This window comes from Natator depressus, chromosome 4 (genome assembly GCF_965152275.1).
Source record: "Natator depressus isolate rNatDep1 chromosome 4, rNatDep2.hap1, whole genome shotgun sequence".
NCBI lineage: Eukaryota > Metazoa > Chordata > Testudines > Cheloniidae > Natator > Natator depressus.
The window spans coordinates 138655313-138682563 of record NC_134237.1 but is presented as its reverse complement, the minus strand read 5'-3'; the positions used below and the strand labels follow the sequence as shown (position 1 = coordinate 138682563).

Genomic DNA, 27251 nt, shown 5'->3' with positions numbered 1-27251 from the left:
AGGGTCCCCCGGCTGCCTCCAGCCAGCAAACCTGGCTTTGTGGAGGGCTGAAGCGCAGAAGATTCTTGGGAAGGAGCATGGCTTTGCACCCCGTCGAAATCTGCCGTCCTCAGCAGCGTTGTTTGGTCAGCACCCCACAGGATCAGGGCCGTAGGCGGGGCCTGCATTTGCACTGCCAGCAGCACAGGGGCTGAGGCCAGAGCCTGCTAATCCAGCCCATTCTCGGGTATCTGGCAAGCGAAATCAACCAGCCACTCCGCCTTTGTCAAAGTCAAGGCCCCCGGAGCCGATGGCTGGCGGGCTGACACAGTTCAGGCACGTCAGTTTCACAGCCAGCGGGACGCAAGGGCATGGTGTGGCCAGCGGGCAAGCCACCTTTGGCAGCTCTCCCCGGTGTGATCGGGCAGCCATTGTGCAGCTGGGTGAACTCGAGAGGTGTGACTCGAACCCGTGACCTTTAGGAGCATAGTCGAGCGCCTCCTTTGTCCCACTCCCGCATTAAAGGCCCGGCTTTGGGAAGCAGGAGTGGATCGAGCCAAATCTGTTGCTATTTTGGCCTGGTCGGACCCAGCCACCCCCCTTCCACAGCACCCAAACCCAGCACTCCTGCTAGTGCTCAGGGTGCCCCTGCATTGGGGTGATGAGGAGGGAGCGGAGTTATACATCCCACTGCGTAGCCCGCTGGGCAGAGCCCATGCCACTTTATCTCATGACACCCATGTCGACTCGCTCACCCAGACGGAGCCTTGTGCAATATATGCCAAGTCGTGGGAGCCAATGGGGGTGTGTGGCAGGGGTGTGCAAAGATTAACCCTTAGAGGGACGGATGATACCCACACGCCCGCATTCTACCCAGGGAATCCTTAGCAAGGTGCCAGTTGACCTCACCCGCCTGGCACCCTGCCCAGTGCCCACTGAGATCCCAGCTGCAAATGCCTTGTTGGTTTCAGGGAAGTGATGTCACTGTCACCATGGACAGGATCTGTCCTGGATGTTTGGGGGTGGGTGGCTTTCCCCTGCGATCCCGTCAGCGATTGTGCATGGAGGGCTGCTGCCCGCCGGGTGGGAGAGAGAGGTCATGGCGGGGCGGTGCGGTGACACAGGTTGTAATGGGGGCTGAGGTGATATCCTCAGTACCAAGATTGATGACACCCTGTGGCAATTGGGATGGGAGGAGCCCCTTGAGCTACACACTAACATGGGCTCTGTCTGATTTGATCCCCTTGTCCCTTCCCAGCTATCCTGTTCCCTCTCTCCATCACCTCTTTTTATCTTCATTTGCCCCCCTTTCCCCATCCCCTCACCATCCTCTATCTGCATCCCCCTTCCCCTGCTCCGCTCTCTGTGTTTAGCAGAATGGGGCCCTGGCACTTTCAGGGTTTGTTACAGTGTTTGGGCTGGGACAGCGGGGGCACTTCTGAGTTACCGCACAGCAGCTGCCACGGGCCCAGGATGGGGCGGGGGGGGGGGGGGTAGGAAACTTGCTATTTCATAGTATTGTGCCGTGTCCACTGTGCCAGAAATGCTGCCCCTCAGGAATCAGGTGGGGAATAAGCACTGGAGAGTGGAGACACCTTCCTGTGTCACTTAGTGGGTGAACCTAGGCTAGACTCTAGGTTGTAACTGTAAAGCTACAGGGTTAAATCCCGCACATGGTGGAAAGGTAATTTCTCATCCTGGGGCGTATAAATCAAAACCCTAAGGGCTTCCTGGAGAGGTAATCAATGCAGCACTGGTCGAAATACCTTTTGCAAAACTGGCTTTCCCACCAAAGGGCCTGTTTTCATGGAAAATTTTCGCATGGGTCCCGGTTTTCCTGCAACAAAAGTGCAGTAAAACTGTTGGCTTTTCAACAACAGAACAGTTTTACCAGAAACCAATTATTTCAATCCACGCTCCGTCAGCTTTTGGTTCCATTTTTTTTGTCAAAACCCAGAAATGGTTCATAGAAAATATTTACAACTCAGTTACTTGGCTGGCCGCAACTGATTGGCGTTTTCCCCACCTGCTCTAGGTAAAAGCAAAGCCCTGTACACTTCATGCCAAGGGTTCTGTGGTGCTTTTCGTATAAGGAATCTCTGGCCTAAATTCATTCCTATCCATGCCCGTTAACTGCTGTTTGTAAACCCCTATAGGGTCATTAGTGGGGTCAACCATTTGTCTTTCAAACCCCAGGCCCCAGTTCAGGAAGGGTGCTTATGCACATGCTTAAAGTTAAGCATGTGATTTAGTGATTTGCTGAATCAGGCACTAAAAGCACAGATCTCTACTGCTTTAACTCAGCGACCAGCTCCACAGCTGCTCCCAGGAGTAACTTGTTTTCCTCTATATGGACCAGTCTCTTACCCTTAGCCGGTGTGTTAAACTCCTCCCCCTATTTTGAAGGGAAATATTTAAAATAAATGTTTTTATAAAGAAGGTTTCACTCATTTTTTTAAAAAAATCAATATCTATGAAATGATATTTATCGAGCATGTCACTGTCTGAGCACTTTGCAAATATTAGCGAATTGGCACTTTTGGGAGGTAGCAAAGTATCACTATCACTTTTTCACATATGGGGAAACAGAGGCACAGTGAGGGGCCTGTGAGTTGCCCAAAGTCATAGACATTATTGGCAGAGCCCAGAATAAGGAGCTTCTCTGTCCCAGCCCCAGAACCTCAAAGGTGCACCTAACGCCCTTTGAGGATTTGGGCCCCGGTCCTTTGCTTAGACCACATTTCTCTATTCTTAGCAGGGTTTGTTACTATTGCTGGTTTACAGTTCCCCAAATCTGACTTGTCACTGGGCTTTTTGGTTGACTTGCAGCAACAAAAAATCACAGCAGCATTTGCACACTTTGCCTCCTATGTTTTTCTACGAGCTCTGGTGCTGGGGGCAGGTTTGCAAAGCTCAGCATTTTTTATTACGTTTTTGGTTGACATATGGTGTTTCGACAGGAAAAAACGAGACACGCCCCCCCAAAACACTTTTTTGCAATTTTTTTTTCTTTTTCATTTTCCCTCCAGCTCTGTTTGCAATCTGTTTGTCTGGAAAACCAACACCTAGAATCGGGGCCTTATGCTAGCAAACCGTTTCCTTTTAATGTTCAAGTGCATTTCATGGTTTATTCCTGGCGAGGAGTATTTCCGACCTTTTGAATTTTGACACAGCCGCGTGCGGCAAAATTTGTGCACGGATCCTGTAATTAAAATACGAAGAATTTCATATTTGCCTGGAGGCCCCAAACTTGGCAGAAATAGAATCCTCGTGCTTTAGGGCCAGGATCCTCTCACAGAGGGGCATTGGAAAGCAGAACCTTCTCTTTTGGGCAGATTATCCCATATCTACCTGCTGCAGGTTTCATACACATTTCTCTGGTGCTGGCCCCTGTCTGAGACAAGATCCCGGACTGGACAGTCATCTCCAATACAGCAGGCCCTTTGTTCCAAACCCTGAATAAGGGCCTGGGAAATATTCATGAGGACGTTTGACAACTTTGCAAGGTTTCTCGTGTCTTGTTCTAATTTGGGGGAAATGGTCCGATCTGGTGACTAACACATTGCACTTTGAGAGCTGTTTTTTGTCCTTGTAAATTTCGAGGAAGAAAGGGCCAACTTTCACCCCAAACAGGGACCGGTTTTCTTGCAAGAGAGCCTCCAAACTTTTGAAATTCCAAAATGTTGTGACAAAATTAGGCTTTGTGAGCATTTGAAATGTCACAAGTTCGGATGTAAAAAAATCAAATGAACCAACCCCCCAAAACCCTACCAACAAACCATCCATACTTTGGAGACAATTTTGCAGAAAGTAATATACTGGGGGAGGAAAGCCACTAACGGACCTGGAACAAAATGGTAAATATTTTTCCTAAAACTCCTGGCTGGAGGGAGAGGATAATTCCTATTTTTACCTGGCTCAAATCCTGACCCTCAGCTGGCACTGCTGCTTATTCCTTGCTGCACACAGAGATCCTTCCAAAGTCGCTAGCGTCCCCTCCAGAAATGTTCAGAAGTCTGCTTTAACAAGTCAAAGAATCACCATCAAATCTGAAATCTGCAACCCCAACCATTCAGGAAATAACCCTGTAACCCTACCGCCCTCTCTCTCTGTCTCTCACACACACACAAAGTTCTAACAGTCTCGAACACCAGAGATAAATCCTGGAAATTTATCGTAACTTGTACAATTTGAAAAAGAAAAAAATAAGTACTGTATGTAAAACTTTAATGAACAACGTGGTTTCTGATGGTTAATAAAAGTGATGTCATAATGCCCCCCTGCCTTTTCCTCCTTGCTTTCCAAGTGTGCAGAACAAGCGATCGCTGTGAACCAGTCCCACAGTTTGAACGTCAGGACGCCAGCAACATTGCCCACTTCAACTTTTTTTAAGGGGAAAAAATGGAAACAATGTCCCCAATGTCCCCTCCCCCGCCCTATAAACCAGCTCAGCGAAATATCAACTTTTGACGATTAAAATCTGATAAATGCTGTCAACCCGCCACACGGGAGCAACCCAGTGCTCATGTGCAACCCTGCACTAACAAACCAATGCGTGCAGCCGGCGTTTGCGAGTGAGCGGACAATAGCCAACCCAGGTTGGCAGATGAGATGTGGGGCCAGAGTAGGGGGTGTGTATAAGAGACGGAGTCTTTAAGGCCCTGTTGTGGCAGAGAGAACGTCCTAGGGAAATAAAATGCATAACACGCGTCCCCTCACATCCACACAGTGACACACACGCAGACACACGCGGGGTCTCTCACAACGCTTTCCTCCAGCCGTAGAAATTAAAGCTGGAGAAGGTGCTGCTGTCTCTCCACCTGCCCCAGCCCAAAAGCTGGGCCAGGACGATGTGATGGATCACTCGCTAATTGCCCTGGTCTGTTCATTCCCTCCGGGGCACCTGGCCCTGGTCACTGTCGGAAGATCCTCTCTCCAGTCCAGTTTGGTCTCATACCCGCCCTGCCCTCAGGGCAGCCCAAGCACTGGGACTGCACTGGGACCTGGCACAGGGCACATGCCCATTGTATCCGCCCCACTGTGCCCGCCAGGGGCAGGGAATCACTGAGCCCTAAGTGACTGGACCAAGGCCACAGAGGGAGTCAGTGGCAGAATGGGTTATTCCTGGCTCGCAGGCCGGTGCTCAGATTGCTGGGCCGTGCTGAAAGCTCCACAAAGACTGACCATGCTGCCATCCACACACAGTTTTACATACAAACACACACACACAATCACCTTCCCGCCCACACTGTTACACAATCTTTCACTTATGTGTGCGCACACACACACAACCATCTCCCCACCCACACTGTTACACAGTCTTCCCCTACACACACACACAAAACCACTTATACAAGCACACACAATTATACACCCTTCTCCCTGCAGGCACACAAATTACAAAACCTCCTACACACACACATATGCACACTTGTCTTCTCCTCCAAACACACACAATTTCACAACTCTCACTCCACCCACACACAAAAACTTCCTACTCCTCCAGGACACAGATACACAACCCCACACTATACACAACCAACACCTACTCACTGACCACAGCTACACAGTCGCCTGCCACACACAACCACCACCTACTCCCCCGCCACACAGCTACACACACCCGACACACAAGAAACCACCACCTACTCCCCTGACACACAGCTACACAACCACCACCTACAACCCCAAGCACTGCTACATACACCGCTGCCACACACAACCACCACCTCCTCCCCCAACACACAGCTACACAACCCTCTGCCACACACAAACAACACCTACTCCCTGGCAAAAAGCTACACAACCCCCCTGCCATACACAACCACCATATACTCCCCCAGCACACAGCTACACAACCCTCTGCTACACACACAACCACCTACTCCCCTGACACTCAGCTGCACAACTCCCTGCCACACAGAACCACCACCTGCTCCCCAAAACACAGCTACACAACCCCCTGCTGCACACACCACCACCTGCTCCCCCGGCACACAGCTACACACACCTCTGCCACACACAATCACCACCTACTCCCCCGGCACACAGGTACACAACCCCCTGCCACACTCACAATCACCACCTGCTCCCCCGGCACACAGGTACACAACCCCCTGCCACACACACAACCACCAACTCCCCTGACACACACAGCTCAGTGCAGAGCCCTGAGCTGCAGCCTCACTCAGCCACCCCCAGGTGGGAGCTCTCAGGTGACCTTCACCTGCACACGGGGTCTGGGGCTCCCAGCCAGGTGTTGAGGCTGCCCCAGTTTACAGTCAACAGGGGCCTGTGTGGGCAGGTCTAACCCACGCCAGGGCCAGCGGGGCAGAGCGAAGCAGCCGGGAAAGGGCAGATCTGACCGGTGTGGGCCTGGGAGGGACGAGCAGGAGAGCGTAACCCTCTGCTATAAAAACCCCCAGCTCCCTCCCGCCCCAGCTGTGCCCAGCGATGACTGCCAAGGTAGAGGTGAGGCTCGGCGGGCACCCAGCAGCACTGGCAGGGGCCCAGGAGCATGCCCACGCCGTCACCAGGAATTACGTCACCAACCCCAGGCTGAGTGAGTACCATCGGGGGGGCCGTGCCGGGAGGGGGCTGGCGAGAACGCTCCCCCTCCCGCAGCAGTTCTCACCCCCCACCGCCATAATGTTAGCCCCGCTAGCACCCAGCCAGGGGCTGTGTATGGGGGGGGGTAGCAAGGAGGGGGGAAAGCTATGGGGACTTGAGCTCTTTGCATTGAGGCCCCCCCAAGACCTGTGTGGTTTCAACCTTGACTGTGAAGCCAGAGCTGTCCCTGGCTATCTGGCAGCGTTATCTAGTGTTTAGAGCAGGCAGCTGGGTGTGGGAGCTGGACGCCTGGGTTCTTTCCCCTGCTCTATGGCCCTGGGCAAGTCACGTCCCTGCTCTGTGCCTCAGTTTCCCCACCTGTCCTTTATGAATGGCTGGAACACCTCAGGTGAAGCGCCGAGCCCGGTACACGTTTCTGGGAAGTCACGGAGGGATCCTTCCGCAAACCCTGTCAACTGAGGGCATCTGTATCGGAAGCTCAGGGGGCCACCCTTCCCCCCTGGGGTGTACATGGGGCCTGTTGGATTGGAGTCCTTAATTCCCTCTAGGACAGGGACCCTTTTAGTCTCTGTCTTCTGCCTCCTCCTTGTGTTAGCTGCACCCTCAGCCCAGAATGGCTGAGAGGAAGTGACCCTGCAATGGTGCCAGGGCACCGTTTCCCTGTGGCTATGGGGCTGAGTCACCTACCCCTTGGCTTCATATAACTCCTGGTGTTCACACTGAGGCTCGGTATCTGGGAGGCTGTTTCATACTGAAGTAAAAGAGTGACATTTACCCCAAAGAGAAGGGCACTGGGCCAGGTTCTGTTCTCAGCGACGCCAGCATAAATGTGGAGTGACTCCAGCAAAGCCGATGGAGTGACTCCTGATCTACACCAGTGTACATGAGAACAGAATCAGGCCCAGAAAGTGGATTGCTCAGTGAGAAACTTTAGATGGCAAGGGAGTCTCTCTCCTCCCAAATTGTGTATAGAAGTCACTTGGCAAAGTACTCAGCAGTCTCCACCATTTTCCTCCCTCCTCAGGTGTTGTGGGTGGGTGAGAGAGAGAGAGAGAGAGAGAGATCAGGTTCTGTTTGTGTATTTAGTTGTGTGTGTGTGTGTTTACTTGCCTGTCTTCCTCTCTGCCTCTGGACACATGCAGACTGCAGGTCTGGGTGTGCGTGGCTGTCTCTGTGTGCAGACCTGCGTGTCTGTGTCCCACCCACACAGTCAGGGCCTCAAGTCCCCTGCCCTGCAATTGCTCCCGGCTAACCTTGCCCAAGGAGAACTCCCGGAAGAGGTCCCAGCAGCTCCGGGCTCCCTGACGTCAGCCCAGCGTGACAGCTCCTCAGAGTAATACTCAGCCCTGGAACGGGCACTGTGACACCAAATGTCCACAGCTCCCAGGTCACGGCTTCTTCGTGAGCAGAAGCAACAGATGAGCTGAAGTCTTTAAATAAAACCAGTCTCCCCCCAACCACTCAGACAGCAGCCCCTGCTGCTTGCGTGCATCCCATGGACTGGCTTGTGTGTATGCGGCACCCCCACCCTCCACTGGATGGAATCAGAACTGCTCAAGCGTGTGTCATGGGCCCTGCACTGCACACAGCTACCGGAGATGCTCCACAGGCGTGGCTTTTGGAACAGAAGGATCTGAGTTGTGTGCTCTGCTGCTGTGAAATGCCGAGTGGCGAGGGATGCAGGGGTACCGGTCACCTGGGAAGGAATCTGCAGGGGACTGGCTAGCGTGGGGGTGGGCTACAGAGCCTTTTCCCCTCTAAGGCACCTGTTTCAACTCAGCCCATCAGTCCAGACAGGTGATGGCTCCTGAGTGGACTTTGAGCACTGAGTCTGGAGGGGAGGGAGGCTCTGTCCAGGTGTGCCCCTTGCACTAACGGCCCCTTGTTGGCAATCTGTGAAGAAAGGGCCTCTGGAGACAGACCAGCCTGCTCACCCCTAGAGCTGGTCCCTCCCTGTCAGAGCAGCGTAGGGGAGCCTTCAATTCCTCAGTCCCAGTCCGGAGCCTCAGTTACTTGGCCACCTGTGGCATGAGCCGGGGGCAAAGCCTTTATCCACCCAGCCCCCAGGGTTGTGGGCACAGAGCAGAGGGGCCGAATCTGCCCCAGTAATTCAGTGCAGGTGCGAAAACCGGTGGGCGCATGTTTCTCAGGCCCGAGTGTGCTTGTGAAAAGACCAGCTGGGCCTGATTCTCTTTGCACTTCCACCAGCTCTGTGCTCGGGTGAGTCCATTGTTACTCCTGATTTACACCCGTGGAAATGAGAGGAGACACAGGCTCTCTTTGCCTACGGCTAAACAGCGGGTGTGCACTGTGATAGCAGCTTTCCAGGCAGGCACGTATCAGCTCATCGGTACCTTGGGCCCCCTGTCCCCCCCTCAGTCTGTCCTTCGCCAGCTGCTGTCTCTTGTCTTAGACTGTAAGCGCCTCAGGGCCCGGACTGTCTGTGTTTGTACAGTGCTGAGCCCAGGGGGCCTGGGGTGTGACTGAGGCCCTAGGTGCAATAGCAATAATGAATACCTGGAAGCTAGCTGGCTAGCCATCGCACACTAATCAGCGTAGTAGCTGGTGCTCTGGAGCGCTCCGTGCCTCAGTTTCTCCCGCTGGACAGTAGGGTTAGGTACTAATCAGCCCCTGTCCCTCCAGGACGCGTTGGGTGCTTGTCAGGTGGTATCGGATGCGTGGGGGGAAGGAGCCAGGGAGGGGGAAGGATGCTGCGGCTGCTGTTCTGTACAGCTGCTCTGAGATCAGGAAGGCCTGAAACACACTTCCCTTTGCCTGACTGCCCCCCTCGCCCTGTGTGCCGCAATCTCCTTGTCCAGTTCAAGGGGAACCAGAACGCCCCGGTCAGGCTCTGCCTCACACGGAGCTGAACTGGTCCCGCGGAGCAGCTGGTGTTTGCTGTCAACAGCGGGGGCCGGGCTCAGCAGGCAGGGCTCCCCCCTTCGCCCAGTCCAGCCAGGAGGGCTTTGCCTTGCCCTGGGCAGCCGCAGGGGGAAGGGAGGCTCAAAGCCAGGAGGCAAAAGGGACGTCAGACCAAGCCCAGAGCCAGCTTGCAGCAGAGGGCGAGGGCCAGGCTGCTGATGATTAACTTCAGGCTCCACAGGGGAGGGGGAAACTGGGCAACTTTTCTTGGGGGAAAATGGCTCCCCTCCTTTTATGTTTGTCATGACAAATTTTGGAGAAAATTCTCATTAAAAAAAAAAACGGGGGGTGGGGGGGATTGGAGGGTTAAAAAAAACCCTGATTTTTTTAGCAACTGGTTTAGTCCCCCCCCCTTTTTTTTTCTCCCCACCCCTTTTTCCATTTTTCCCCTGAGCAAAGGAGAAGGGAGACCAAACAATGAGGAAAAGTCAATCTTCAGGATTTTTTGTAGAAAAACTAAAACAAGTACAATTTGTCATCCAATAAAATCCCAGTCCTTGCCCGACGGGACCCGGGACTCCCATGCTGGGTCTGCCCCTAGGACCGAGGTGTCCTCCATCCCAGGCTTTCACCACCAGCCCCTCCTCCCTTCGGGATGCAACGCGGGCTATATTTAGGCTTAGCAGAATGCGATTTTTATTCTGTTATAATGTTGCTGGGTAATACTGAGGTTCATTTAGAAGCATTTTTCCCCTATTTTGATCGATGTTCATTTTCCCAGATGTGGGAGATAGGGCAGGGGGGTCAGAGTAATTATTTAATGAGAGGAGATGCTGAGATTTTAAAGATTTATAACCGTTAAAACACAAATTGTCAATATCCCATGTCCAAATATACAGAGTAAATATCCTCAAATCGAACTCGAATAAGTTCCCAAGGAGCATTTTCTTCCTTTACCTCGCTACAAATGTCCACGATTATCAGTGGAGACCTTTTTTCACCGGTTTGTGTGCGTACGATGAAATTGACATTTGCATCCCCAAAAAATCAAATCCTTCCACGCCAACCAATATGAGGCCCTGCAGCATTCAGGCTGCACCCCAGAAGAGATTTTCTGTCCCTGGTCATGCGTGTTCATAGAATCATAGAATCATAGACTATCAGGGTTGGAAGGGACCTCAGGAGGTCATCTAGTCCAACCCCCTGCTCAAAGCAGGACCAATCCCAACTAAATCATCCCAGCCAGGGCTTTGTCAAGCCTGACCTTAAAAACTTCTAAGGATGGAGATTCCACCACCTCCCTAGGAAATGCATTCCAGTGCTTCAGCACGCTCCTAGTGAAAAAGTTTTTCCTAATATCCAACCTAAACCTCCCCCACTGCAACTTGAGACCATTACTCTTCGTTCTGTCATCTGCTACCACTGAGAACAGTCTAGATCCATCCTCTTTGGAACCCCCTTTCAGGTAGTGGAAAGCAGCTATCAAATCTCCCCTCATTCTTCTTTTCTGCAGACTAAACAATCCCAGTTCCCTCAGTTGCTCCTCATAAGTCATGTGTTCCAGTCCCCTAATCATTTTTGTTGCCCTCTGCTGGACACTTTCCAATTTTTCCACATCTTTCTTGTAGTGTGGGGCCCAAAACTGGACACAGTACTCCAGATGAGGCCTCACCAATGTCGAATAGAGGGGAACGATCACGTCCCTCGATCTGCTGGCAATGCCCCTACTTATACAGCCCAAAATGCCATTGGCCTTCTTGGCAACAAGGGCAGAAGAGTTGGCATGTTGGCCATGCATGCTGCTTGCATAGAGCTTTTTGTTTCCTGGGGCAGGTTATCAGGACTGGGGGGTTCCCACACTCTCCATCTGGTTGTCCCTAGGGCTGGTTCCCCCCGCAAACAGCTGCCAGTAGGGGAGTGCTAGCCATACAGCATGAAAGAGAGAGAGGCCTCACCATCGTCACTGAGGTTGGTAGGAGGGGCTCGCTTGGTCTTGTGTGCACCTCTGGCCTTTAGTGGCGGCTGAGCGCCCAGGGCTGCAGCACCTGGCTCGCTCCCTAATCATGCCTTAGCTCCCAATCCCAATCTGGATCCAGTGCTCAAGGCTGTTCGGATGCAGGGGTCTGGTTCACTCGCTGGCTTCATTGGGAGCTGTGGCTGAGGGTGGATGGCAGAGGACCTGAGCAAGAGGCGCTGAGTGTAGCCCAGTGGAATCTCCTGCCCATTTTCTAAGCTGAAAAGTTTCTGACCGTTCAGCCAAAGCTTCAGAAAAAGTAATTTTTGGATGCCTCTCCTGGCCGACCATCTGGACCTCCGGGCTGCTCCCCCGACACTAGTTCAATAGTAAACCAACTTGCCACTGCTGAGTTCTTGTTTGTATCACAGGAGCAGCGACAGGCCCCGACTAGGACCAGGGCCCCACTGGGTTAGGTGCTGCACCTGCACAGAGGCAACAGTCAGTCCCTGCCCCGAAGAGCTGACGGTCTGAACAGGCAGCAGGGGAGAGGGGAAACTGAGGCCCAGAGAGAGGCGGGGACTTGCCAGCGGTCAGACAGCAGGTCAGTGGCACAGCCAGGACTAAAATCCAGGTTTCCTGGGTCTGAGGCTGTAGCCACTGGGGAACACTGCCTCTCGGTTGACTCTTTACAATATGGCTGGTGTCCTGGCCAGCAGCTGCCAGGGGAGCCCCTGCTGCACTGCTGGGAGTCCAGGCTTCCCTGGAGTTAGTGCGTCAGTGACAGCGGGTGCTGAACACAGACCTGAGCCTGCTGATTTACCTCCCCTCTGGGCTGACGGGCTAGGCAGGGGCAGGGCTTTGGCCGAGAGCTCTCCAAGGAAAAGGCAGCAGCTGCCGGAGATGGAGTGGGTGACGTGGCATGGATGGCTCCTCCCTCTGAGTCTCTGCCCCCTGCTAGGGGGCACTGTGCTGCTGGAGGGCCTGTCTTTTGGTTGTGATTGAGAAGGCAAACCAAGGTCCTGCCCACGGAGGATCCCCTGGCTCTCCCCCGGGGGCAGGGCTGGGAGCCTCGCTCCCTTGGCCAGATTCTGGAATTACATTCTCCCTCTCTGGATTTCCCTTGTGGCTTCAGCTGAATAGAGGAGTCTCCTTTGCTTCCTAAACTGTTGTGTGCTGTGGCCATGGGGCTGCTGTGTCTTGCCCCAGAAGTGGCTGCATTTCTGGCGTCGGTTAAGTTGTTCTATAAACCATTTGAAAGGCACTTTGGGATCCCTCTGAGCCTCGCTGCACCCATAAGGAGAGGATCTTTTCCCTAGACCAGGGACGCAGGACTGACAGGGGCCTCCTGGGCCACCGAGGCCAAGCACTGCCATCCCAGGCAAGCCCTTGATGTCACCCATTTACTCGTCAAGCTCCATGTTCAATCTGATTAGTTGGTTGCCACCCCGGCTTCTGCTTTTGGGAAGCTGGTGCAGACCCTCCCTCCCGCGATGGAGCTAGAGATCACCATAAGACCGTTGCTTTCTCTTCCTCCTCCATCTGGCTCAGCTGAAGCTCTCCCGGCCATTAAAGGCACCTCCAATGAGCAGCTCCCTCCACAACCCGCCCTGCAGTGCCCCGAAAGTTTAGCTCCGGAGAGGCCGCTGCAGATGCTCGGCAGGGCCAATCCGCCTGGTACCCGCAGCAGCATGCTTCTAACCTCCGTGACCTCCCGTCTGCCAGGCGTGAAGGCGCACGCTGTTCTTAACAGGGATGTGCTCTGCGGGGTCAAGGGCTTGGAACTGCTTCTGAATGTGTCTTTCCGATTCCAGGCCTGCTCATAAAGGGGCCACTTTCTCACTGCACAGCCGAGGCTGGAGGAGAGGGGGCAGGGAGAGCAGAGACTGAGGGCACTGGGCGAAGGGGGGGCGTGTCTCAGGGTTCAGGGGGAGTGGGTGTCTTCAGCGGAAATTACCCCGTAACTGTAGCAAAGTTGCCTTGTCCGCTATAGCTCTGGTCCCCCAGTGTGAGCTTTGCCATCAGTTCCATGGGGGGGGCTTAGCCAGCCGTAGGGGACGGGTGGCAAGAGGACCAGCTGGCACTGAACCAGGGGCTTTATTTTCTTGGCACCTCTCAGCTGGCACAGCCATGACTGCAGTATAAACAGTGGTGAGCCGTCAGATCCTGCTCATGTTCCCTAGTCTCTGCAGCCCGGTCAGATATTTGCGCTCTTGACTGAGTGTTTTTCCTCCCTCCCTCCCAAATTTCGCTCCCCCCTTTCCACTGGCGCCTGGCTCTGCCCCTGCCTTGGCACTGCTCCGGGCAGCAATGGCCAGCTCTCAGTTCCCTGGGGAGGCAGAAAGAAGACAGCTGCGGTTAGTTACACCAGTTGTGAAATGCAAAGAGCTACATACAACTCTGCCGACTCCAGCTCAGTTTACCCCAGGGAGAGATTCGGCCTGTTAATTGGAACCCAACACAAACCGACCATGGTGGTTGGACGGGGACCTAGTCTGCCTGGAGGCATCCAGCTCCGGTTCGTGATCAAGGCAGTTTTCCCAAGCTCAGGGAGGTGACTCAGGCCAGCTTGGTACCTGGATAGGAAACCTCCGCCACGCGGCGCTAGTGGGTGAGTGGGGCTGTTGATGCCGTAGGTACTATTCTATCAGCTGAAGCACTGCAGCTGGGGGCGCTGTTCTGCTGGAGCTGCTGCCCTTTCCGATAAGCTTGGTACCTCTGAACACCTTTTGCAAGGTGGCGAATGTGATCCCAAAGCCCTGCCCAAATGCTTGGCTAGGGAATGACATTCTGCCAGCCCACATGCTCCTTGCGATTTCAGTTGTCTACGCTTTCCACCCAAAACTGTTGTGCTACCTGTTAAACAGCTGCCACATTCCACCCCAGAGGGGGCTGCATCACAGTGATGGTTTTAGTTTGCAAAGAGCTTTGGGGAGCGAAGGGCATTCTAGAAACAGAAGATATTTTCATTTCTTTGCCTGAGCCCCGAAACAGTCTGTGGTCAATTAAACCGAGAGCGACCAGGAGGAAGAATTGAACACCTGCTCCATACGGGGTCTTGGTGTGTGTTTGTCCTAACGTTTCACTTGAAACCACATGAAATCCAGGCAAATGACTTGTTACAGGTTGTACCTCAGTCTGGTGACAGATTCAGCAACTGAACTGTTGTGCTCTGAGCAGCTGCTGGTGGTAGCTCAGAGCTTGTTTATTACAGCCCTTTGCATGGACTGGAAAGCCCAGCAGGACTGGCGGTAGGACAGCGATTCCCTGTCCGACCCCATTCCTTTCTCTTCAGGCATTGCAACACAAACGCTGCCCAGCAAGAAAGGCAATTGCCGGCTAAAGGCGTGCTGGGACATGGCAGAGAGACAGGGGCAGGGGAAACGTCCCAGATGGACGGCTGAGGGAAAGTGCGTGTAAGTGAAATAACTGATCAGGGAGTTATATGAAGGGGAGAGAACAAGCAAAGCTGGAGTGAGAGGGGAATGGGGGAGAGGGATGAGGAGGGGACTAGGAGGTTGGGTGGGGGGGAAGGCTCTACAGCCCTGGGAGTGGGGTCCCTTCCACCTTATATCTTAAGTTCCTAAAATCTCATGCTTCAGGGCCCAGCTAGTCATCTGCAGGGATCAGAAAGATGTGTTCTCCTCCCCACCCCAGGGTATTCTGGGTTTTGTTTTGATTTGTCTCCTTCCTCCGAACCATCAGGGATGGCCACAGCGAGACATGGGACACAGGACGGGGTGGGCCGTGCTCGGGGATGGCGGCACGTCTCTCAGCTCAGCTTGGCTGGCTGGCTCTTGCTCACATGCTCAGCGTCTAGCTGATCACCATGTGTGCGGTCAGGAAGGAATTTCCCCCCTGCTCAGATTGGCAGGGACCTGGGCTGGGGGGTGGGTCCCCTTCCTCTGCAGTGTGTGGGTGCGGATCACTTGCCAGGATTATCTGGGTCTAGCTCATGTAACCATTTCTCTGCTATCGCGGCGGCCTCGGGCACTGGTGTGCCTCAGTCCTTCCTACTCCCTGCCTGGGGCACTCCCTCGGCCAGTCTCCTGCAGGCGGTAATACTTCGGACTCATTTCAGTTGCTGGGTTTCGTGTGCGGGTGCCGGGTAGGCCCATGCTATCAGGAGGTCTGACTGGGTGCTCTGGTCGCCCCTTCGGGCCTTAAACTCTGACTCTAGCTTGGAGCAGCAGGGAACCGTCATGAGTAAGGGAGTAGGGGGATAGCAGGCCCGGGGGCTGGAGGGCGGAGGGAGGGGGTGTGAGATCAGAGGGAGTGCAGGAGGTGGTGGATAGAAGACCAGAGAGGTTGGGGGTCAGGGGAGCCAGAGGAGATTGGGGGTCAGGAGAGCGGAGGGGGTTGGGGGTCAGATTCAGGTCAGAGAGGCTGGGCTGGGGAGAAGAGCTCACAGTGGGGCTGGGAGCAGTGTTGGATGGTGACACAGAGCCTGCTCCTGCTGCCATTGAAGTCAATGGCACAACCCCCATCGGCGCCAGTCATGCGGATCAAACCCACAGCCGTCCCCTGGGCTGCTGAACGCTCGCTCCCAGACCAGCAGCGTTGCTCCACGCCCTAGCCGGCGAGCCGTGCCAGGCACTCCAGGTGCGTGCAGACGGATCAGCTTGTGCCTTGCAGAGGGATCTCGGCTCTGCTCGGGTAACAGGACAGTGGCATCACAGAACCTGCTGTGGCCTCACTAAGAAGCACGGCCCTTGGCCAGCATGCAGTGCCAGTCTCTTAGCACGCAGCCAGGGAATCAGGGAAGCACAGCCTGCCACCTCTCAGAAACCACGGTGGATATTGCCAGTGAGCCGACGCGCTGCTGGAAATCTCTCACACCACAGCTGCTGCTGGTGACTGTTTACTTGTCAAGTTCAGCCAAGTTTATACCTAAAGACAGTTTCCGATTGCATGTCGGTGGGTGAGCTGAATTAATGCAGGTTTTCCAGGTGAGGCCAGCAGCATCCCTGGATAGCCCGTCAGTCGTTTGGCACGGGTGCGACTGGTGCTGGAATGCTGGGTCCAGTTCTGGTGTCCATAGTTCAAGAAGGATGTGGATAAATTGGAGAGGGGTCAGAGAAGAGGCACGAGAACTCTTTAAGGATCAGAAAACTGCCTGGTTGTGATAGACTCAGGGAGGTCCATCTGTTTAGTGTAGCAAAAAAGAAGTTAAGGGGTGACTTGATCACTGTCTATAAGCATCTACGTGGGGAACAAATATTTGGTAACAGTCTCTTCAATCTAGCAGAGGAAGGTTAAACATGATCCAATGACTGGAAGTTGAAGCTAGACAATTTCAGACTGGAAATAAGGTGGCATTTTCAATGGGGAAAGTAATTAACAACTGGAACAATTTACCAAGGGTCGTGGTGGATTCTCCATCAGTGACAATTTTTGAATCAAGGTTGGCTGGTTTTCTAAAAGCTCAGCTCTAGGGATTACTGGGGGCAGGTCTCTGGCCTGTGCTATGCAGGAGATCAGACTAGACAATCACAATGGTCCCTTCTGGCCGTGGAATCTCTGAATCTCTTTGGGTTCGCAGGGCCTACTGGACTCTGACCGTTGGACCTGTTGGTTAGCCCCCGGCAATGGTTGGAGCTGGGGGGTTACTCCTGGCCTGGGCACTGCTAACCCCGACTCTGCAAATCGGCAGCTGGAGGCTCCATGTGCCGGTGGCAGTTTTTTTCCAAGCTAGAGCAAGCCAAAGGCCAGAAGGTGATAAGTGCTTCTTCCACTCACTCCTGCTAATGGATTGGTGGTGCTTCGAAACAGCTGCTAATACCTCCCGGGGATCTCAGGAGAAACGGCCCCGGCAGAGCAAAAGAGACCGTGCATGTAACACAGCCAAGAAGTCAGCAGTCGAGGGCTATTGCTTGCATACAGTATCCCTCCCCTGTCAAGGCAGGCGTTTGTGCATGGGGGAAGCAGCACTACACCTCACTCCTTTCCACAGCTCCCTCTAGCATTCTCCGTTATACTCCGCACTTGCCCGCTGCAGCCTCGGTGCATTAGCATTACGCTTAAACTGAGAATGGGGTGTATTCAGTGGTTCAGAGATGTATGAAGTGTAGGCCCAGGAGACCCTAGATCATCTAGTCTGACCTCTTGTACAGCACAGGCCTGAGAATTCCCTCCAGTTCCCTCTGCAGTGAGCCCAGGAACTTCTGTTTGGCCAAAGACAGCTAGGAGGACCCACTGTGAACATGGGATTGGAACCACACGTAGGCAGAGGAACAGTAAAGGGCTCCCAAACTTTTCCCTCCTGAAGGCTTCATTGAGGAATGACCAGAGGCCCAATGATTGCACAAAAGAGGGCTGCATGTGTCCGTGGGTTGGCTGATGAGCATACAGCTGAAGGACACAGTGCTGATGTGACTGCTGCAGAATCCGAGTTGTGTCGGGTCTCGATGCATTTAAAAAGCAAGCTGAGCTGGCTGGGAAACAGGTTTCTCATCCCACAAGACTTTCAGAGACTACAAAAAAAAATAAATAAAAAAAATCCCGTGTCGAATTACAATGAAAAATCGAAATCTCAACCATTTTCACGAACCAAAAATCTGAAAAAAATCACCACATCAGGCTTTGCCAGTAAAAATGTTTCAGTTTGATGTTGACCTTTTTGCTTATTTATTTAGTCATTACATTTTTTACTCTAAATTCAATTAAATTTTGAAACAAAAAGTCATTTTGACCCAAACAACAGAACGTTTTTTTCAAAAAATGTTGAAAGTCCCTGTGACAGGGTCAGGTCAGATGGCTACCGGAGAGTGTTACAATAAAGTAGCAAAAAATGTATTTGTACTGAATGCTTGCATTTTTTGTAAAAAAAATTTGGTCCTCAGCTGGTATATATCCTCATTAATCCATTGTGGAACTATCCGGTTTTATACCTGATAAGGATCTGGCCCATACTGTTCAATCTATGACTTCCTTGATCTCTACCTCAAGAATCTGGGTGCTTGATCGCTGAGCTGTTCAGCTTTGTTGCCCTAACTCACACTCCAGCTACAGGAGAGTGTTAGAAGGCAGATACATTAGTCCCAGATTAAGCAGGGCCATTTTCTCTGGGTAAGGTAACAGGGGCAGTTCCAGAACAAGAAGGAACTTGCTGGAACAAATTCAGGCGGGCAGGCTAATTAGGACACCTGGAGCCAATTGAGAAGCTGCTAGAATCAGTTAGGGCAGGCTGGTTAATCAGGGCACCTGTGTTTAAAAAGCACCTCACTTCAATTTGTGGTGTGCGTGCGAGGAGCTGGGAGCAAGAGGCACTAGGAGCTGAGCGTGAGAAGGTGTACTGCTGGAGGACTGAAGAGTACAAGCATTATCAGACACCAGGAGGAAGGTCCTATGGTGAGAATAAAGAAGGAGTTGGGAGGAGGCCATGGGGAAGTAGCCCAGGGAGTTGTAGCTGTCGCACTGCTGTTCCAGGAGGCTCTCTAGACAGCTGCATTCCACAGGCCCTGGGCTGGACCCCGGAGTAGAGGGCGGGCCTGGGTTCCCCCCAAACCTCCCAACTCCTGATCAGACACAGGAGGAGTTGACCTGGACTGTGGGTTCCACCAGAGGGGAAGGTCTATGGGCTGTTCCCCGACCCACATGGTGGATCAGCAGAGACTGCTGGGATTGTTCTTCTTCCTTTTTCCCATGCTGGCCAGTGATGAGGTTAGCTGAGTGAACGGCAGGTTTGAGCGACTAGCAAAAGTGGCCAAAATGAGGGCTGCCGTGAATCTCTGAGGTGAGCAAATCCGCCAGTAAGCGCAGGACCCACCAAGGCAGAGGAGAAACTTTGTCACAGTCCCATTTTAACAATTTAGAAAGGGTTGTTTTTTTTCTACTTTTCAAAATGGGGAAAACCAGCCCTTTCCTGCAAATAGCTTCAGTTTCAATGAATTGGTGTTTTCCAATGAAAAAGTCTTGTGGAAACATTTCCAAGCAGCTCTCAAAGCAAGGATCTATGAGAGATTGTTTAGGACTAGGGTCAGATTTTCAACTAGGCATAGTAGGCACGTGCCAAGGGGCACCAGCATTCTAGGGGCACCTTACCTCTGTAAAACTGTGTGCAACACGAAGGTCAGCTGTAGGCAGGGGGCACTGAAGATGCTGGGCCTTGGGGTGCATAAGGTGTAAATCCGGCCCTGTTTGGGACTTTGGAAATAAACAGAGGAAAAGTGACTCTCAGAAGAGATATTGAAACTCAGTGCATTATAATGTCAGAATGCATAGACAGGGAAATCAGTGACCTGCCAATGTTAAAACAGAAAACAAAGTTGGTTTCAAATAGCAGTCATCGAATCAGCAAAAGCCACATTGTGGAGAGAAGCCATTAAGCAGTGTTTGATGTAGTGAGAGCAGGATGCTTTAGGAAGAGGTAAATATAATTCAATTATACCAGGGGTTCTCAAACTGGGGGTTGGGACCCCTCAGGGGGTCACATGGTTATTACATGGGGGGTCACGAGCTGTCAGCCTCCACCCCAAACCCCACTTTGCCTTCAGCATTTATAATGGTGTTAAATATATTTAAAAGTGTTTTTAATTTATAGGGGGGGTTGCACTCAAAGGCTTGCTGTATGAAAGGGGTCACCAGTACAAAAGTTTGAGAACCACTGAGTTATACCATTTCCGAAACAAAATCTGCCAAGTCTCAAACATGAAACATAAAATGACGTGTCATTGCAAGAACTGGAGAGAGTAATTCTAGATGGATGGCAAAGAAAAAAAAGCCCGGCACTTCTCAGGACAAAAACATCCTGGAACTATACCAGATTAAATGATTGCATATGCAATTGTGTGTGAAGAACATTTCACACAGGATGAAGGCTGGAAATATTTCCCATAACCCACAGCACCCATTGGAGTGCTGAGACGTGTCACATGGAAGTGTCTTGTCCTCTGGCCAGGCACGAATGAGGCTGTCAAAGAGAAGGTACGTACAATAAACATGTGAAGCAGAATGCAAAAAACCTACTGATACCACACGAGCGTCTTGATTGCCCCTGAAAGGGGTGTAAAATTTGGGAGGGAGGAAAAACTCTCAATCAAGAGCGCAGATATCTGCAAGGGCTGCAGAGAGCGTACGGGACACGAGCAGCCCAGGATCCGACGGCTCACCACTGTTTATACTGCAGTCACGGCTGTGCCAGCTGAGAGGTGCCAAGAAAATAAAGCCCCTGGTTCAGTGCCAGCAGGTTCAAAGTTGGCCCATGTGGACTTCAGCTAAACGGGGAAGGTTTCCTGTTAGTAGTGAACTGTTAAGCCTTGTTTTGTTCAGTGAAGCTATTGCACAACTCCTCAAGCAGCAGTTAATAGCACATTGCAAATTGTAGTTAGCTTGCCATGCCATTCTGAATGAGTTAATAACAGATATTGGTTGTTGGAGCTCCCCCAAGACCTCTTCCGCTCGGTTCCCCAAGAATTCAGTCCTGGTCCAGCCTCATCCCTCAGGTTCCACACAACTACGCTCAGTTGATCAGACTCGAGCGTAGGGGGCAGGTATAGGGCGTACCACACGCCCAAAGTTACACAGCAAACCTCTTCCTTTACAGGCATTTACACATTACACTGCATGGACTATTCATTGCATCACACGCTTTGGGCTTGGCTTGGTCACTTTGTAGCAATCAATCCCCGTACAGCACGCTCTGGCCACGCACTGTCCATGCACGACTTGCTCTTTACCTCGTCTTATGTTCCGGGCTTAGCTTGTCCATCGAAAATGGTTCGCCGGGTGCTCCCCCTTATCATAGCTAGTACCGATATTCTGTTCCCAGCCCGCTGATCCCTTTACCTCCCTAATCCTGTCTCCTGAGAAATGAGGCCTCTCCCATATCCAGCTCCGCATGTCAAGCCAGGCCTACAATGATCCACAAATACTTCACTTAATCCGTTATCTTTGATGCATCGGCACAAGCCCTTATTAGGCCTAGTCAGGTGGGTTATCAAAAAATAACAAAGGACTTGATTTTGAAGCCCAAGCAAAGTCAAGATATCTGTATTTAGCATTTTGAGAGTATTGCAACACATTTCAGAATGATTTATTGTATCCGATACTTATGGGCAGAAGGATAAAAATCTGAGTGCCAACAGCTTGGCATTTGATGCCAACCTTGCACCACGGACAATTAACCTCGAAGTTAGAGCAAGTCAAAACTTTTTAAATAAACAGGGATCCGAGTTGGTTTGGTTTTGTAAAAGATGGTCTTTTTTAAATAAAAAATTCCATGAAAATTTGCAAGAAAGGAACATTTTTGATCAAAGTGTTGTGCCTTTTTTATTTCAAAAGATGAACAAACACACACACATTGCCGAGATGGTTTAGCAAACCCTGGTTTTTGGTAAATAACTTTTAATAACTGTCTTGATAAATGTTTTCAATATTTTTTAAATCAGAAAAAAATGGCAAAAAAAGTTTGAATGAGAAACAAAACCTGGTTGGGCTTCAAACACTTCTAAATGAAAACAAATTTGAAAGTTTCCATAAAATTATCCTTGGATTCTTCAAAGGATATACTGGGTGTTTTACAAAACCGGTATGTACTAGGACATTGAAGAACTTCTCTGATAAAATGTCGAACAGTAACCAAGTGCCCTTGGCAAGTGGGAGTGCAAGTTAGAAGCAGAAAGTGTCAGATAACTTCCATCCTGTATAACAGAAAATCCCCCAAACTTCCATTTCAGAACATTTTATTTTAGGAAAACGGTCACATTTTAATTCAGTGTTTTTTGTTTTTTTTTAAATATCCCCTGGGTAATTTGGTTGAAATAGAGAGATGAGTTTGTAAAAAGATTTCAGTTTTGTCAAAACCATTTTTTTCCGTCAAAACCGTTCCCACTAAATTTTCCAATCAGCTCTAAACATAACCGCCCCGGTGGTCAGTCCGACAAGAGGAACCCCCAAAATGTCCCAATGAAAGCAAAGAGCTCTATTTCATGAGGACGTCAGGACTGCTGTGGACAGTGCTCCTCTAGGGGCAGAAGTAGTACGTGCCCGCCTGGCTACCGAGCAGGAAGAACACCGGAACAGTATTATCGTATTTGCTGTGGGTGTCGGTGGATAGCGATGCTGAGCCATGACAGGGGTTGTGACATCGGCCAGTGTCCAGTCTCTTCCCAGCCAGCATTCCTGTGGTTAAGGCTTTTATCACACCTGTAGCTTCCAAAGGACTCCTCCGCCTCCTGGAATGTGAGGGCCGTTGTGGGCTCTGTAGAACAACGTTGGCCGCATTTGAGTAGCAGATTCTACTTTGGCCACTCCAGCTTCCACCCCTCTCAGGCCCTCAGATACAGCAGTGAGGGGTGCACAATAGACAGAGACCATCAAATGCTTTGCATTCACTAGACTGTGGATTTAGCCTAGCAGGACTGGCCTGGTCACTGCTTGGAAATCTCCAAAGAAACTCCAGGATGCTGCAGCAGATGGGGAGGATCTATGTTATCTCCTTCGAGTGTGCCATTCCCCATGGTATCCAGGCACATCTTTCAATAGGGTGTGCTCTTGTCTCCGTCAGTTCAGGATTGGTGGCCCCAGCACAGTTCCGGGGGTACTGCGTAAAACTGAGATAATAGAATCGTAGAACTGGAAGGGCCCTCGAGAAGTCATCTAGTCCAGAACCCTGCACTCATGGCAGGACTAAATATTATCTAGACCATCCCTGACAGGTGTTTGTCTAACTTGTTCTTAAAAACCTTCAATGACAGAGATTCCACAACTTGCCTGGGCAATTTATTCCAGGGCTTAACCACCCTGACAGTTAGGAAGTTTTTCCTAATGTCCAACCTAAACCACCCTTGTTGCAATTTAAGCCCATTGCTTCTTGTCCCATCTTCAGAGGTTAATCGGAACAATTTTTCACCCTCCTCCTTGTAACAAATTTGTATGTACTTGAAAACTGTTATCATGTCCCCTCTCAGTCTTCTCTCCTCCAGACTAAACAAACCCAGTTTTTTCAATCTTCCCTCCTAAGTCATGTTTTCTAGACCTTTAATCATTTTTGTTGCTCTTCTCTGGACTTTCTCCAATTTGTCCACATCTTTTCTGAAATGTGGTACCCAGAACGGGACACAATACTCCAGTTGAGGCTAATCAGTGCGGAGTAGAGCGGAAGAATTACATCTTGTGTCTTGCTTACAACACTCCTGCTAATTCATCCCAGAATGACGTTCGCTTTTTTTGCAACAGCGTTACACTGTTGACTCATATTTAGCTTGTGATCCACTATGACCCCCAGATCCCTTTCCTCAGTACTCCTTCCTAGGCAGTCATTTCCCAGTTTGTATGTGTGCGATTGATTGTTCCTTCCTAAGTGGAGTACTGTGCATTTGATCATCACCACTTGTAGCCTGAAGATCCTTTTGCAAAGACAGCAGGGTGGATCCCAGTGTCCTGGCCAAATTCCAGTTTGGGAGAATACATCCTGCTGGCCTAAAATAACCCCTGTCATACTGAACACTGTATTCATATTCCCATCATGTCCTAAACGGTTGTGTTGTGCTGCTGTGAGCTATTAAACAGCTGCTGTGTTCCAGTCCCCAGAAGTGGCTGCATTTCAGAGGCAGGCGGAGTGATTCTGGTTTGTAAAGGGCTGTGGGGGCCTTCAGGATGCTATATAAAGGCAGGTTTCTTGCACTTCATAGGAACATAGGACTGGAAGAGCCTTCCTGGGTCCTCAAACCCAGACCCCTGCTATCGCAGGCAACCCCGTCATACCATCCCATTCATAAACTTATCAAACTCCATCTAAACATTAGTTAGGCTGTTTGCCCTCCACTCCTCCTAATGCTATTTATTATTTGTCTAACCGCAGTGTCCAGGGTCTGGGAGCCTGTTACGCTAGGTGCTGTACAAACTCTCCTGTCCCACAGAGCACAATCTAAGGACTTCTTTCCAAAGCAGCCAGTGCTGGCCACCATCAACGAGGCCCCTGGCTGAGACGGGTCTGCTCCTCAGGCAGGTCCTGGGCCAGGTCGGCTTTGCCTGGAACATCCCCAGCTGACTACCCCGCATGCTGAGCAATATTGTCACACCCTGGGCAGGAAAAGTGGTCTTTCAGGGGGGCTGATTTTGGCAGGGGGGGGCAGTTTCCCAGGTTTCGTTAAACACCTGTTTCTAAAGCGGGATCCGGTGACACCAAGTTGTCTCTTCCATGGAGCCCGTCAAAGCCGGCACCCTGGGCGCCGCCAGCGCTCGATTTCACCGGGATAGGGTCCTTCTCCCCCCCCCCCCCGGCCGAGGGCCCAAGTCTGTTTTGTCTGACAGAAAACGTGACAACGAGTCCAGCATATTTTCCAGGCTAGCTCATTGGGTTCACGCTTGGGCGAGCCTGCCATTCAGGGGGCCTCCGTCACATGACCGTGCAGGTGTGTCTGGGAACCCTCCACTGCAGGCCCTAATTAGTGGCATAGTGTGTGACCCCCTGCTGGGCCTTTCACAGGGTCCGGTCGGCTTGGATAGGCCAATGTGTTTGACAGCGCTGCACAAACTGACACATCGCACAATGGGCAGGTTGCATAAGAGCGAAAGCTGGTCAGTGAGGGAGCGTCGGAAAAGTTTGCAGCAAGCACGGGCCTCGGGAAAGGGGAGGGTGGGCACGGCGCACATATCAGCTATGGAGCAGGAGACGTGTCTCAGTGGATTGTCCAGCGTTACGGCCCTGGCTGAGGGTCTGATCCTGCGAGATACCGAGTGGCCTTAACTCTGTTCGCTAAGGGTGCTCAGCTCCTTGCCGAATTTGGCTGCTGGGCTGAAAACTGCTACATTTTGGCATTTAAGGCGTTGGCTGCACTGGGGTATCATTGTTGCTCCATAGAATTCACAGTGCTTCACACAGGGTGGTCGGTATCATTCTCCACGGTGCACAGCGGGGGAAACCAAGGCACGGCGAGACAGAAGTGACTTGCCCAAGGGCACTCAGTCAGTCAGTGGCAAAACTGGGGATAGAGCCCAGAGGTACGTCTACACGGCAAAAAAATCCCCGCAGCAGGTCTTGGGGACGGATCAACTGACTCAGGCTTGTGTTACAAGGCTAAAAATAGCCTCCAGGTTTCACAGCCTGAGTGGGAATGTCTACACTGCTATTTTTAGCCCTAGAGCGTGAGCCCGAGTCAGCTGACCCGGCTCTGAGCCTCGCTGCCATGGGTGTTTTTGGGCAGTGTAGACGTACCCCACGTGTCTGGTGCCTACATGTGGATTGAGGTGCTAGCTTTATGGAAACTTTGCCCACGGTGCTGGGTGAAGACTGCGGGGCAGTGGGCAGCTTGGGTGTGCGAGGGATGCACACTCAGAGCAGCCGATGTGGTTTGCAACCTCCCTTAGGACACAGGTTTTTCTGCTGCGAGCCACTCCCGTTACCATCTCAAGGTTTTCAAATGTTACTTAAACACCAGCACCAGGAAAGAGAAATAAGAAATGTCAGCCCTGGGATGAGCCAGCTGGGGCCTATGCACACCGCTGCCCTCGGCAGGATGGAAACGGTTGTCATGGGACCCGTACTGCTAATGGCCGCTCTCTTTGTAGCTCAGGTAGAAGGAAACTGGGTTTTCAGAGCAGGGGGGTCTGAGATTTATTCCCATGCCCATTGCTGCCGTATTTGAGTGACTTCTGCTGTTCACAGAGGAGCCCAGTGACCATCAGGTACTGGTCCCATGCTTTAAATTGCAAACATTACTCAGCCCAGCGAAGCAGATCCGTTATCGTCCCTATTTTATAGGTGGCAAAATGGAGAGCTTCGGCAAGTGAGCCCAAAAGCCCATATTGGGCCTGCTTCCCATTGACACGGAGACCTTTTTACACGGCTTTGGCAGAGTAAATGGGGCCCCTGACACACACTGTGCTTCCCCTTTAAATGTACCAAGGCCCTAGTGTAAATGAGACTCGGGCCCTGCGTATCCGCATCAGAGCTTGGATCAACCCCTCTCCTGAACAGTGTGTGCACTCCCTTCTGGCTCCTTGCGTCTCATGGCACCTGCGTCTGAGTACTGCAGAGTAAATACTGACACAGCAACAAAGCTAGTGGGAGCATAGTTGGAAATGAGAAATCTGTCTGTGTCGTGGAAAGTTATGAAAATTGGGTGGGCAGGTTTTTTTGGCCGTTATCCCTCTTGCCAGTCCTTATGGTTTTAGTGTGAATCGTGCAATATTTGGTGTTTTTCCTAAAGCCCCAGCTGCTGGAGTCACGTGATTAGGTGAGAATCTCGGCTTTCGTGTAAAAAGGAAAGTAAGTCGCTAGCCCCACTCTCCCCCCGCCCAGATTCATCAGGGCTCATGAGCTTTTTTAAGGGGTACGTAGGCCAAATTCTGAGGGACCCTTTGGGGGACACAGTGTGCATCCATGCAAAGCCAGATGAGCCCATCCCTACCCTCAAAGGGGTCCTTGCAGGTCAAGTCTGAGGCAGAGCAGGGAGTTTCCATTTGTGCGCATGCTTGCCCAGGGACCCTCCCAAACCAGCGCTGTTGGTTCCACTCCCAAATGGCTGCTTGGTTTGACTCTGTATGATTCGCTCCCTGTGACATTTCCATGACCGGGTTCCCTTTGGCATGGATGCCTGGGAACAGCAGCTCTCTACATATGCCCAGGCTCACAGAAGAGTCACGCACCGACAGCTGGAACCCCAATTCCTCAATCTTCTGTCATTTATCTTCCGGCTTAAACAGTTTCCACCGTCCCTTTGGGGAGCAGGCACACTTCCTCGTGACCCGGGCGACCAGTCCCAAGCTGCGCCTGGAGGCTGAGATTTGTTGGCAGCCAGCCACTCGGCCTATCCATTGGAAGAGAAATGAGCACTTTGCACCAGAGCCCTAAACTCCTGTACAGCCTCCCCTGCCCCCCAACTGAAAAGAGGACCCACCCTAGAGATGCCAGGGAAAGGGGGGCGAGGACGGGAGTGGGGAG

The 27251-nt window shown here is 51.7% G+C and overlaps 1 protein-coding gene across 1 annotated transcript in view; it reads left to right on the top strand.

The window, feature by feature from the left end:
• Positions 1-6424: 6424 nt before the first annotated feature.
• The window catches only part of ATP6V1B1 (ATPase H+ transporting V1 subunit B1), an 83732-nt gene continuing 62905 nt past the window's right edge, over positions 6425-27251 (top strand). Inside the window, exon 1 of the mRNA XM_074950193.1 lies at positions 6425-6541. Within this exon, the coding sequence (XP_074806294.1) occupies positions 6433-6541 (109 nt within the window). The 5' untranslated portion in view covers positions 6425-6432. The remainder of the gene's footprint in view (positions 6542-27251) is intronic.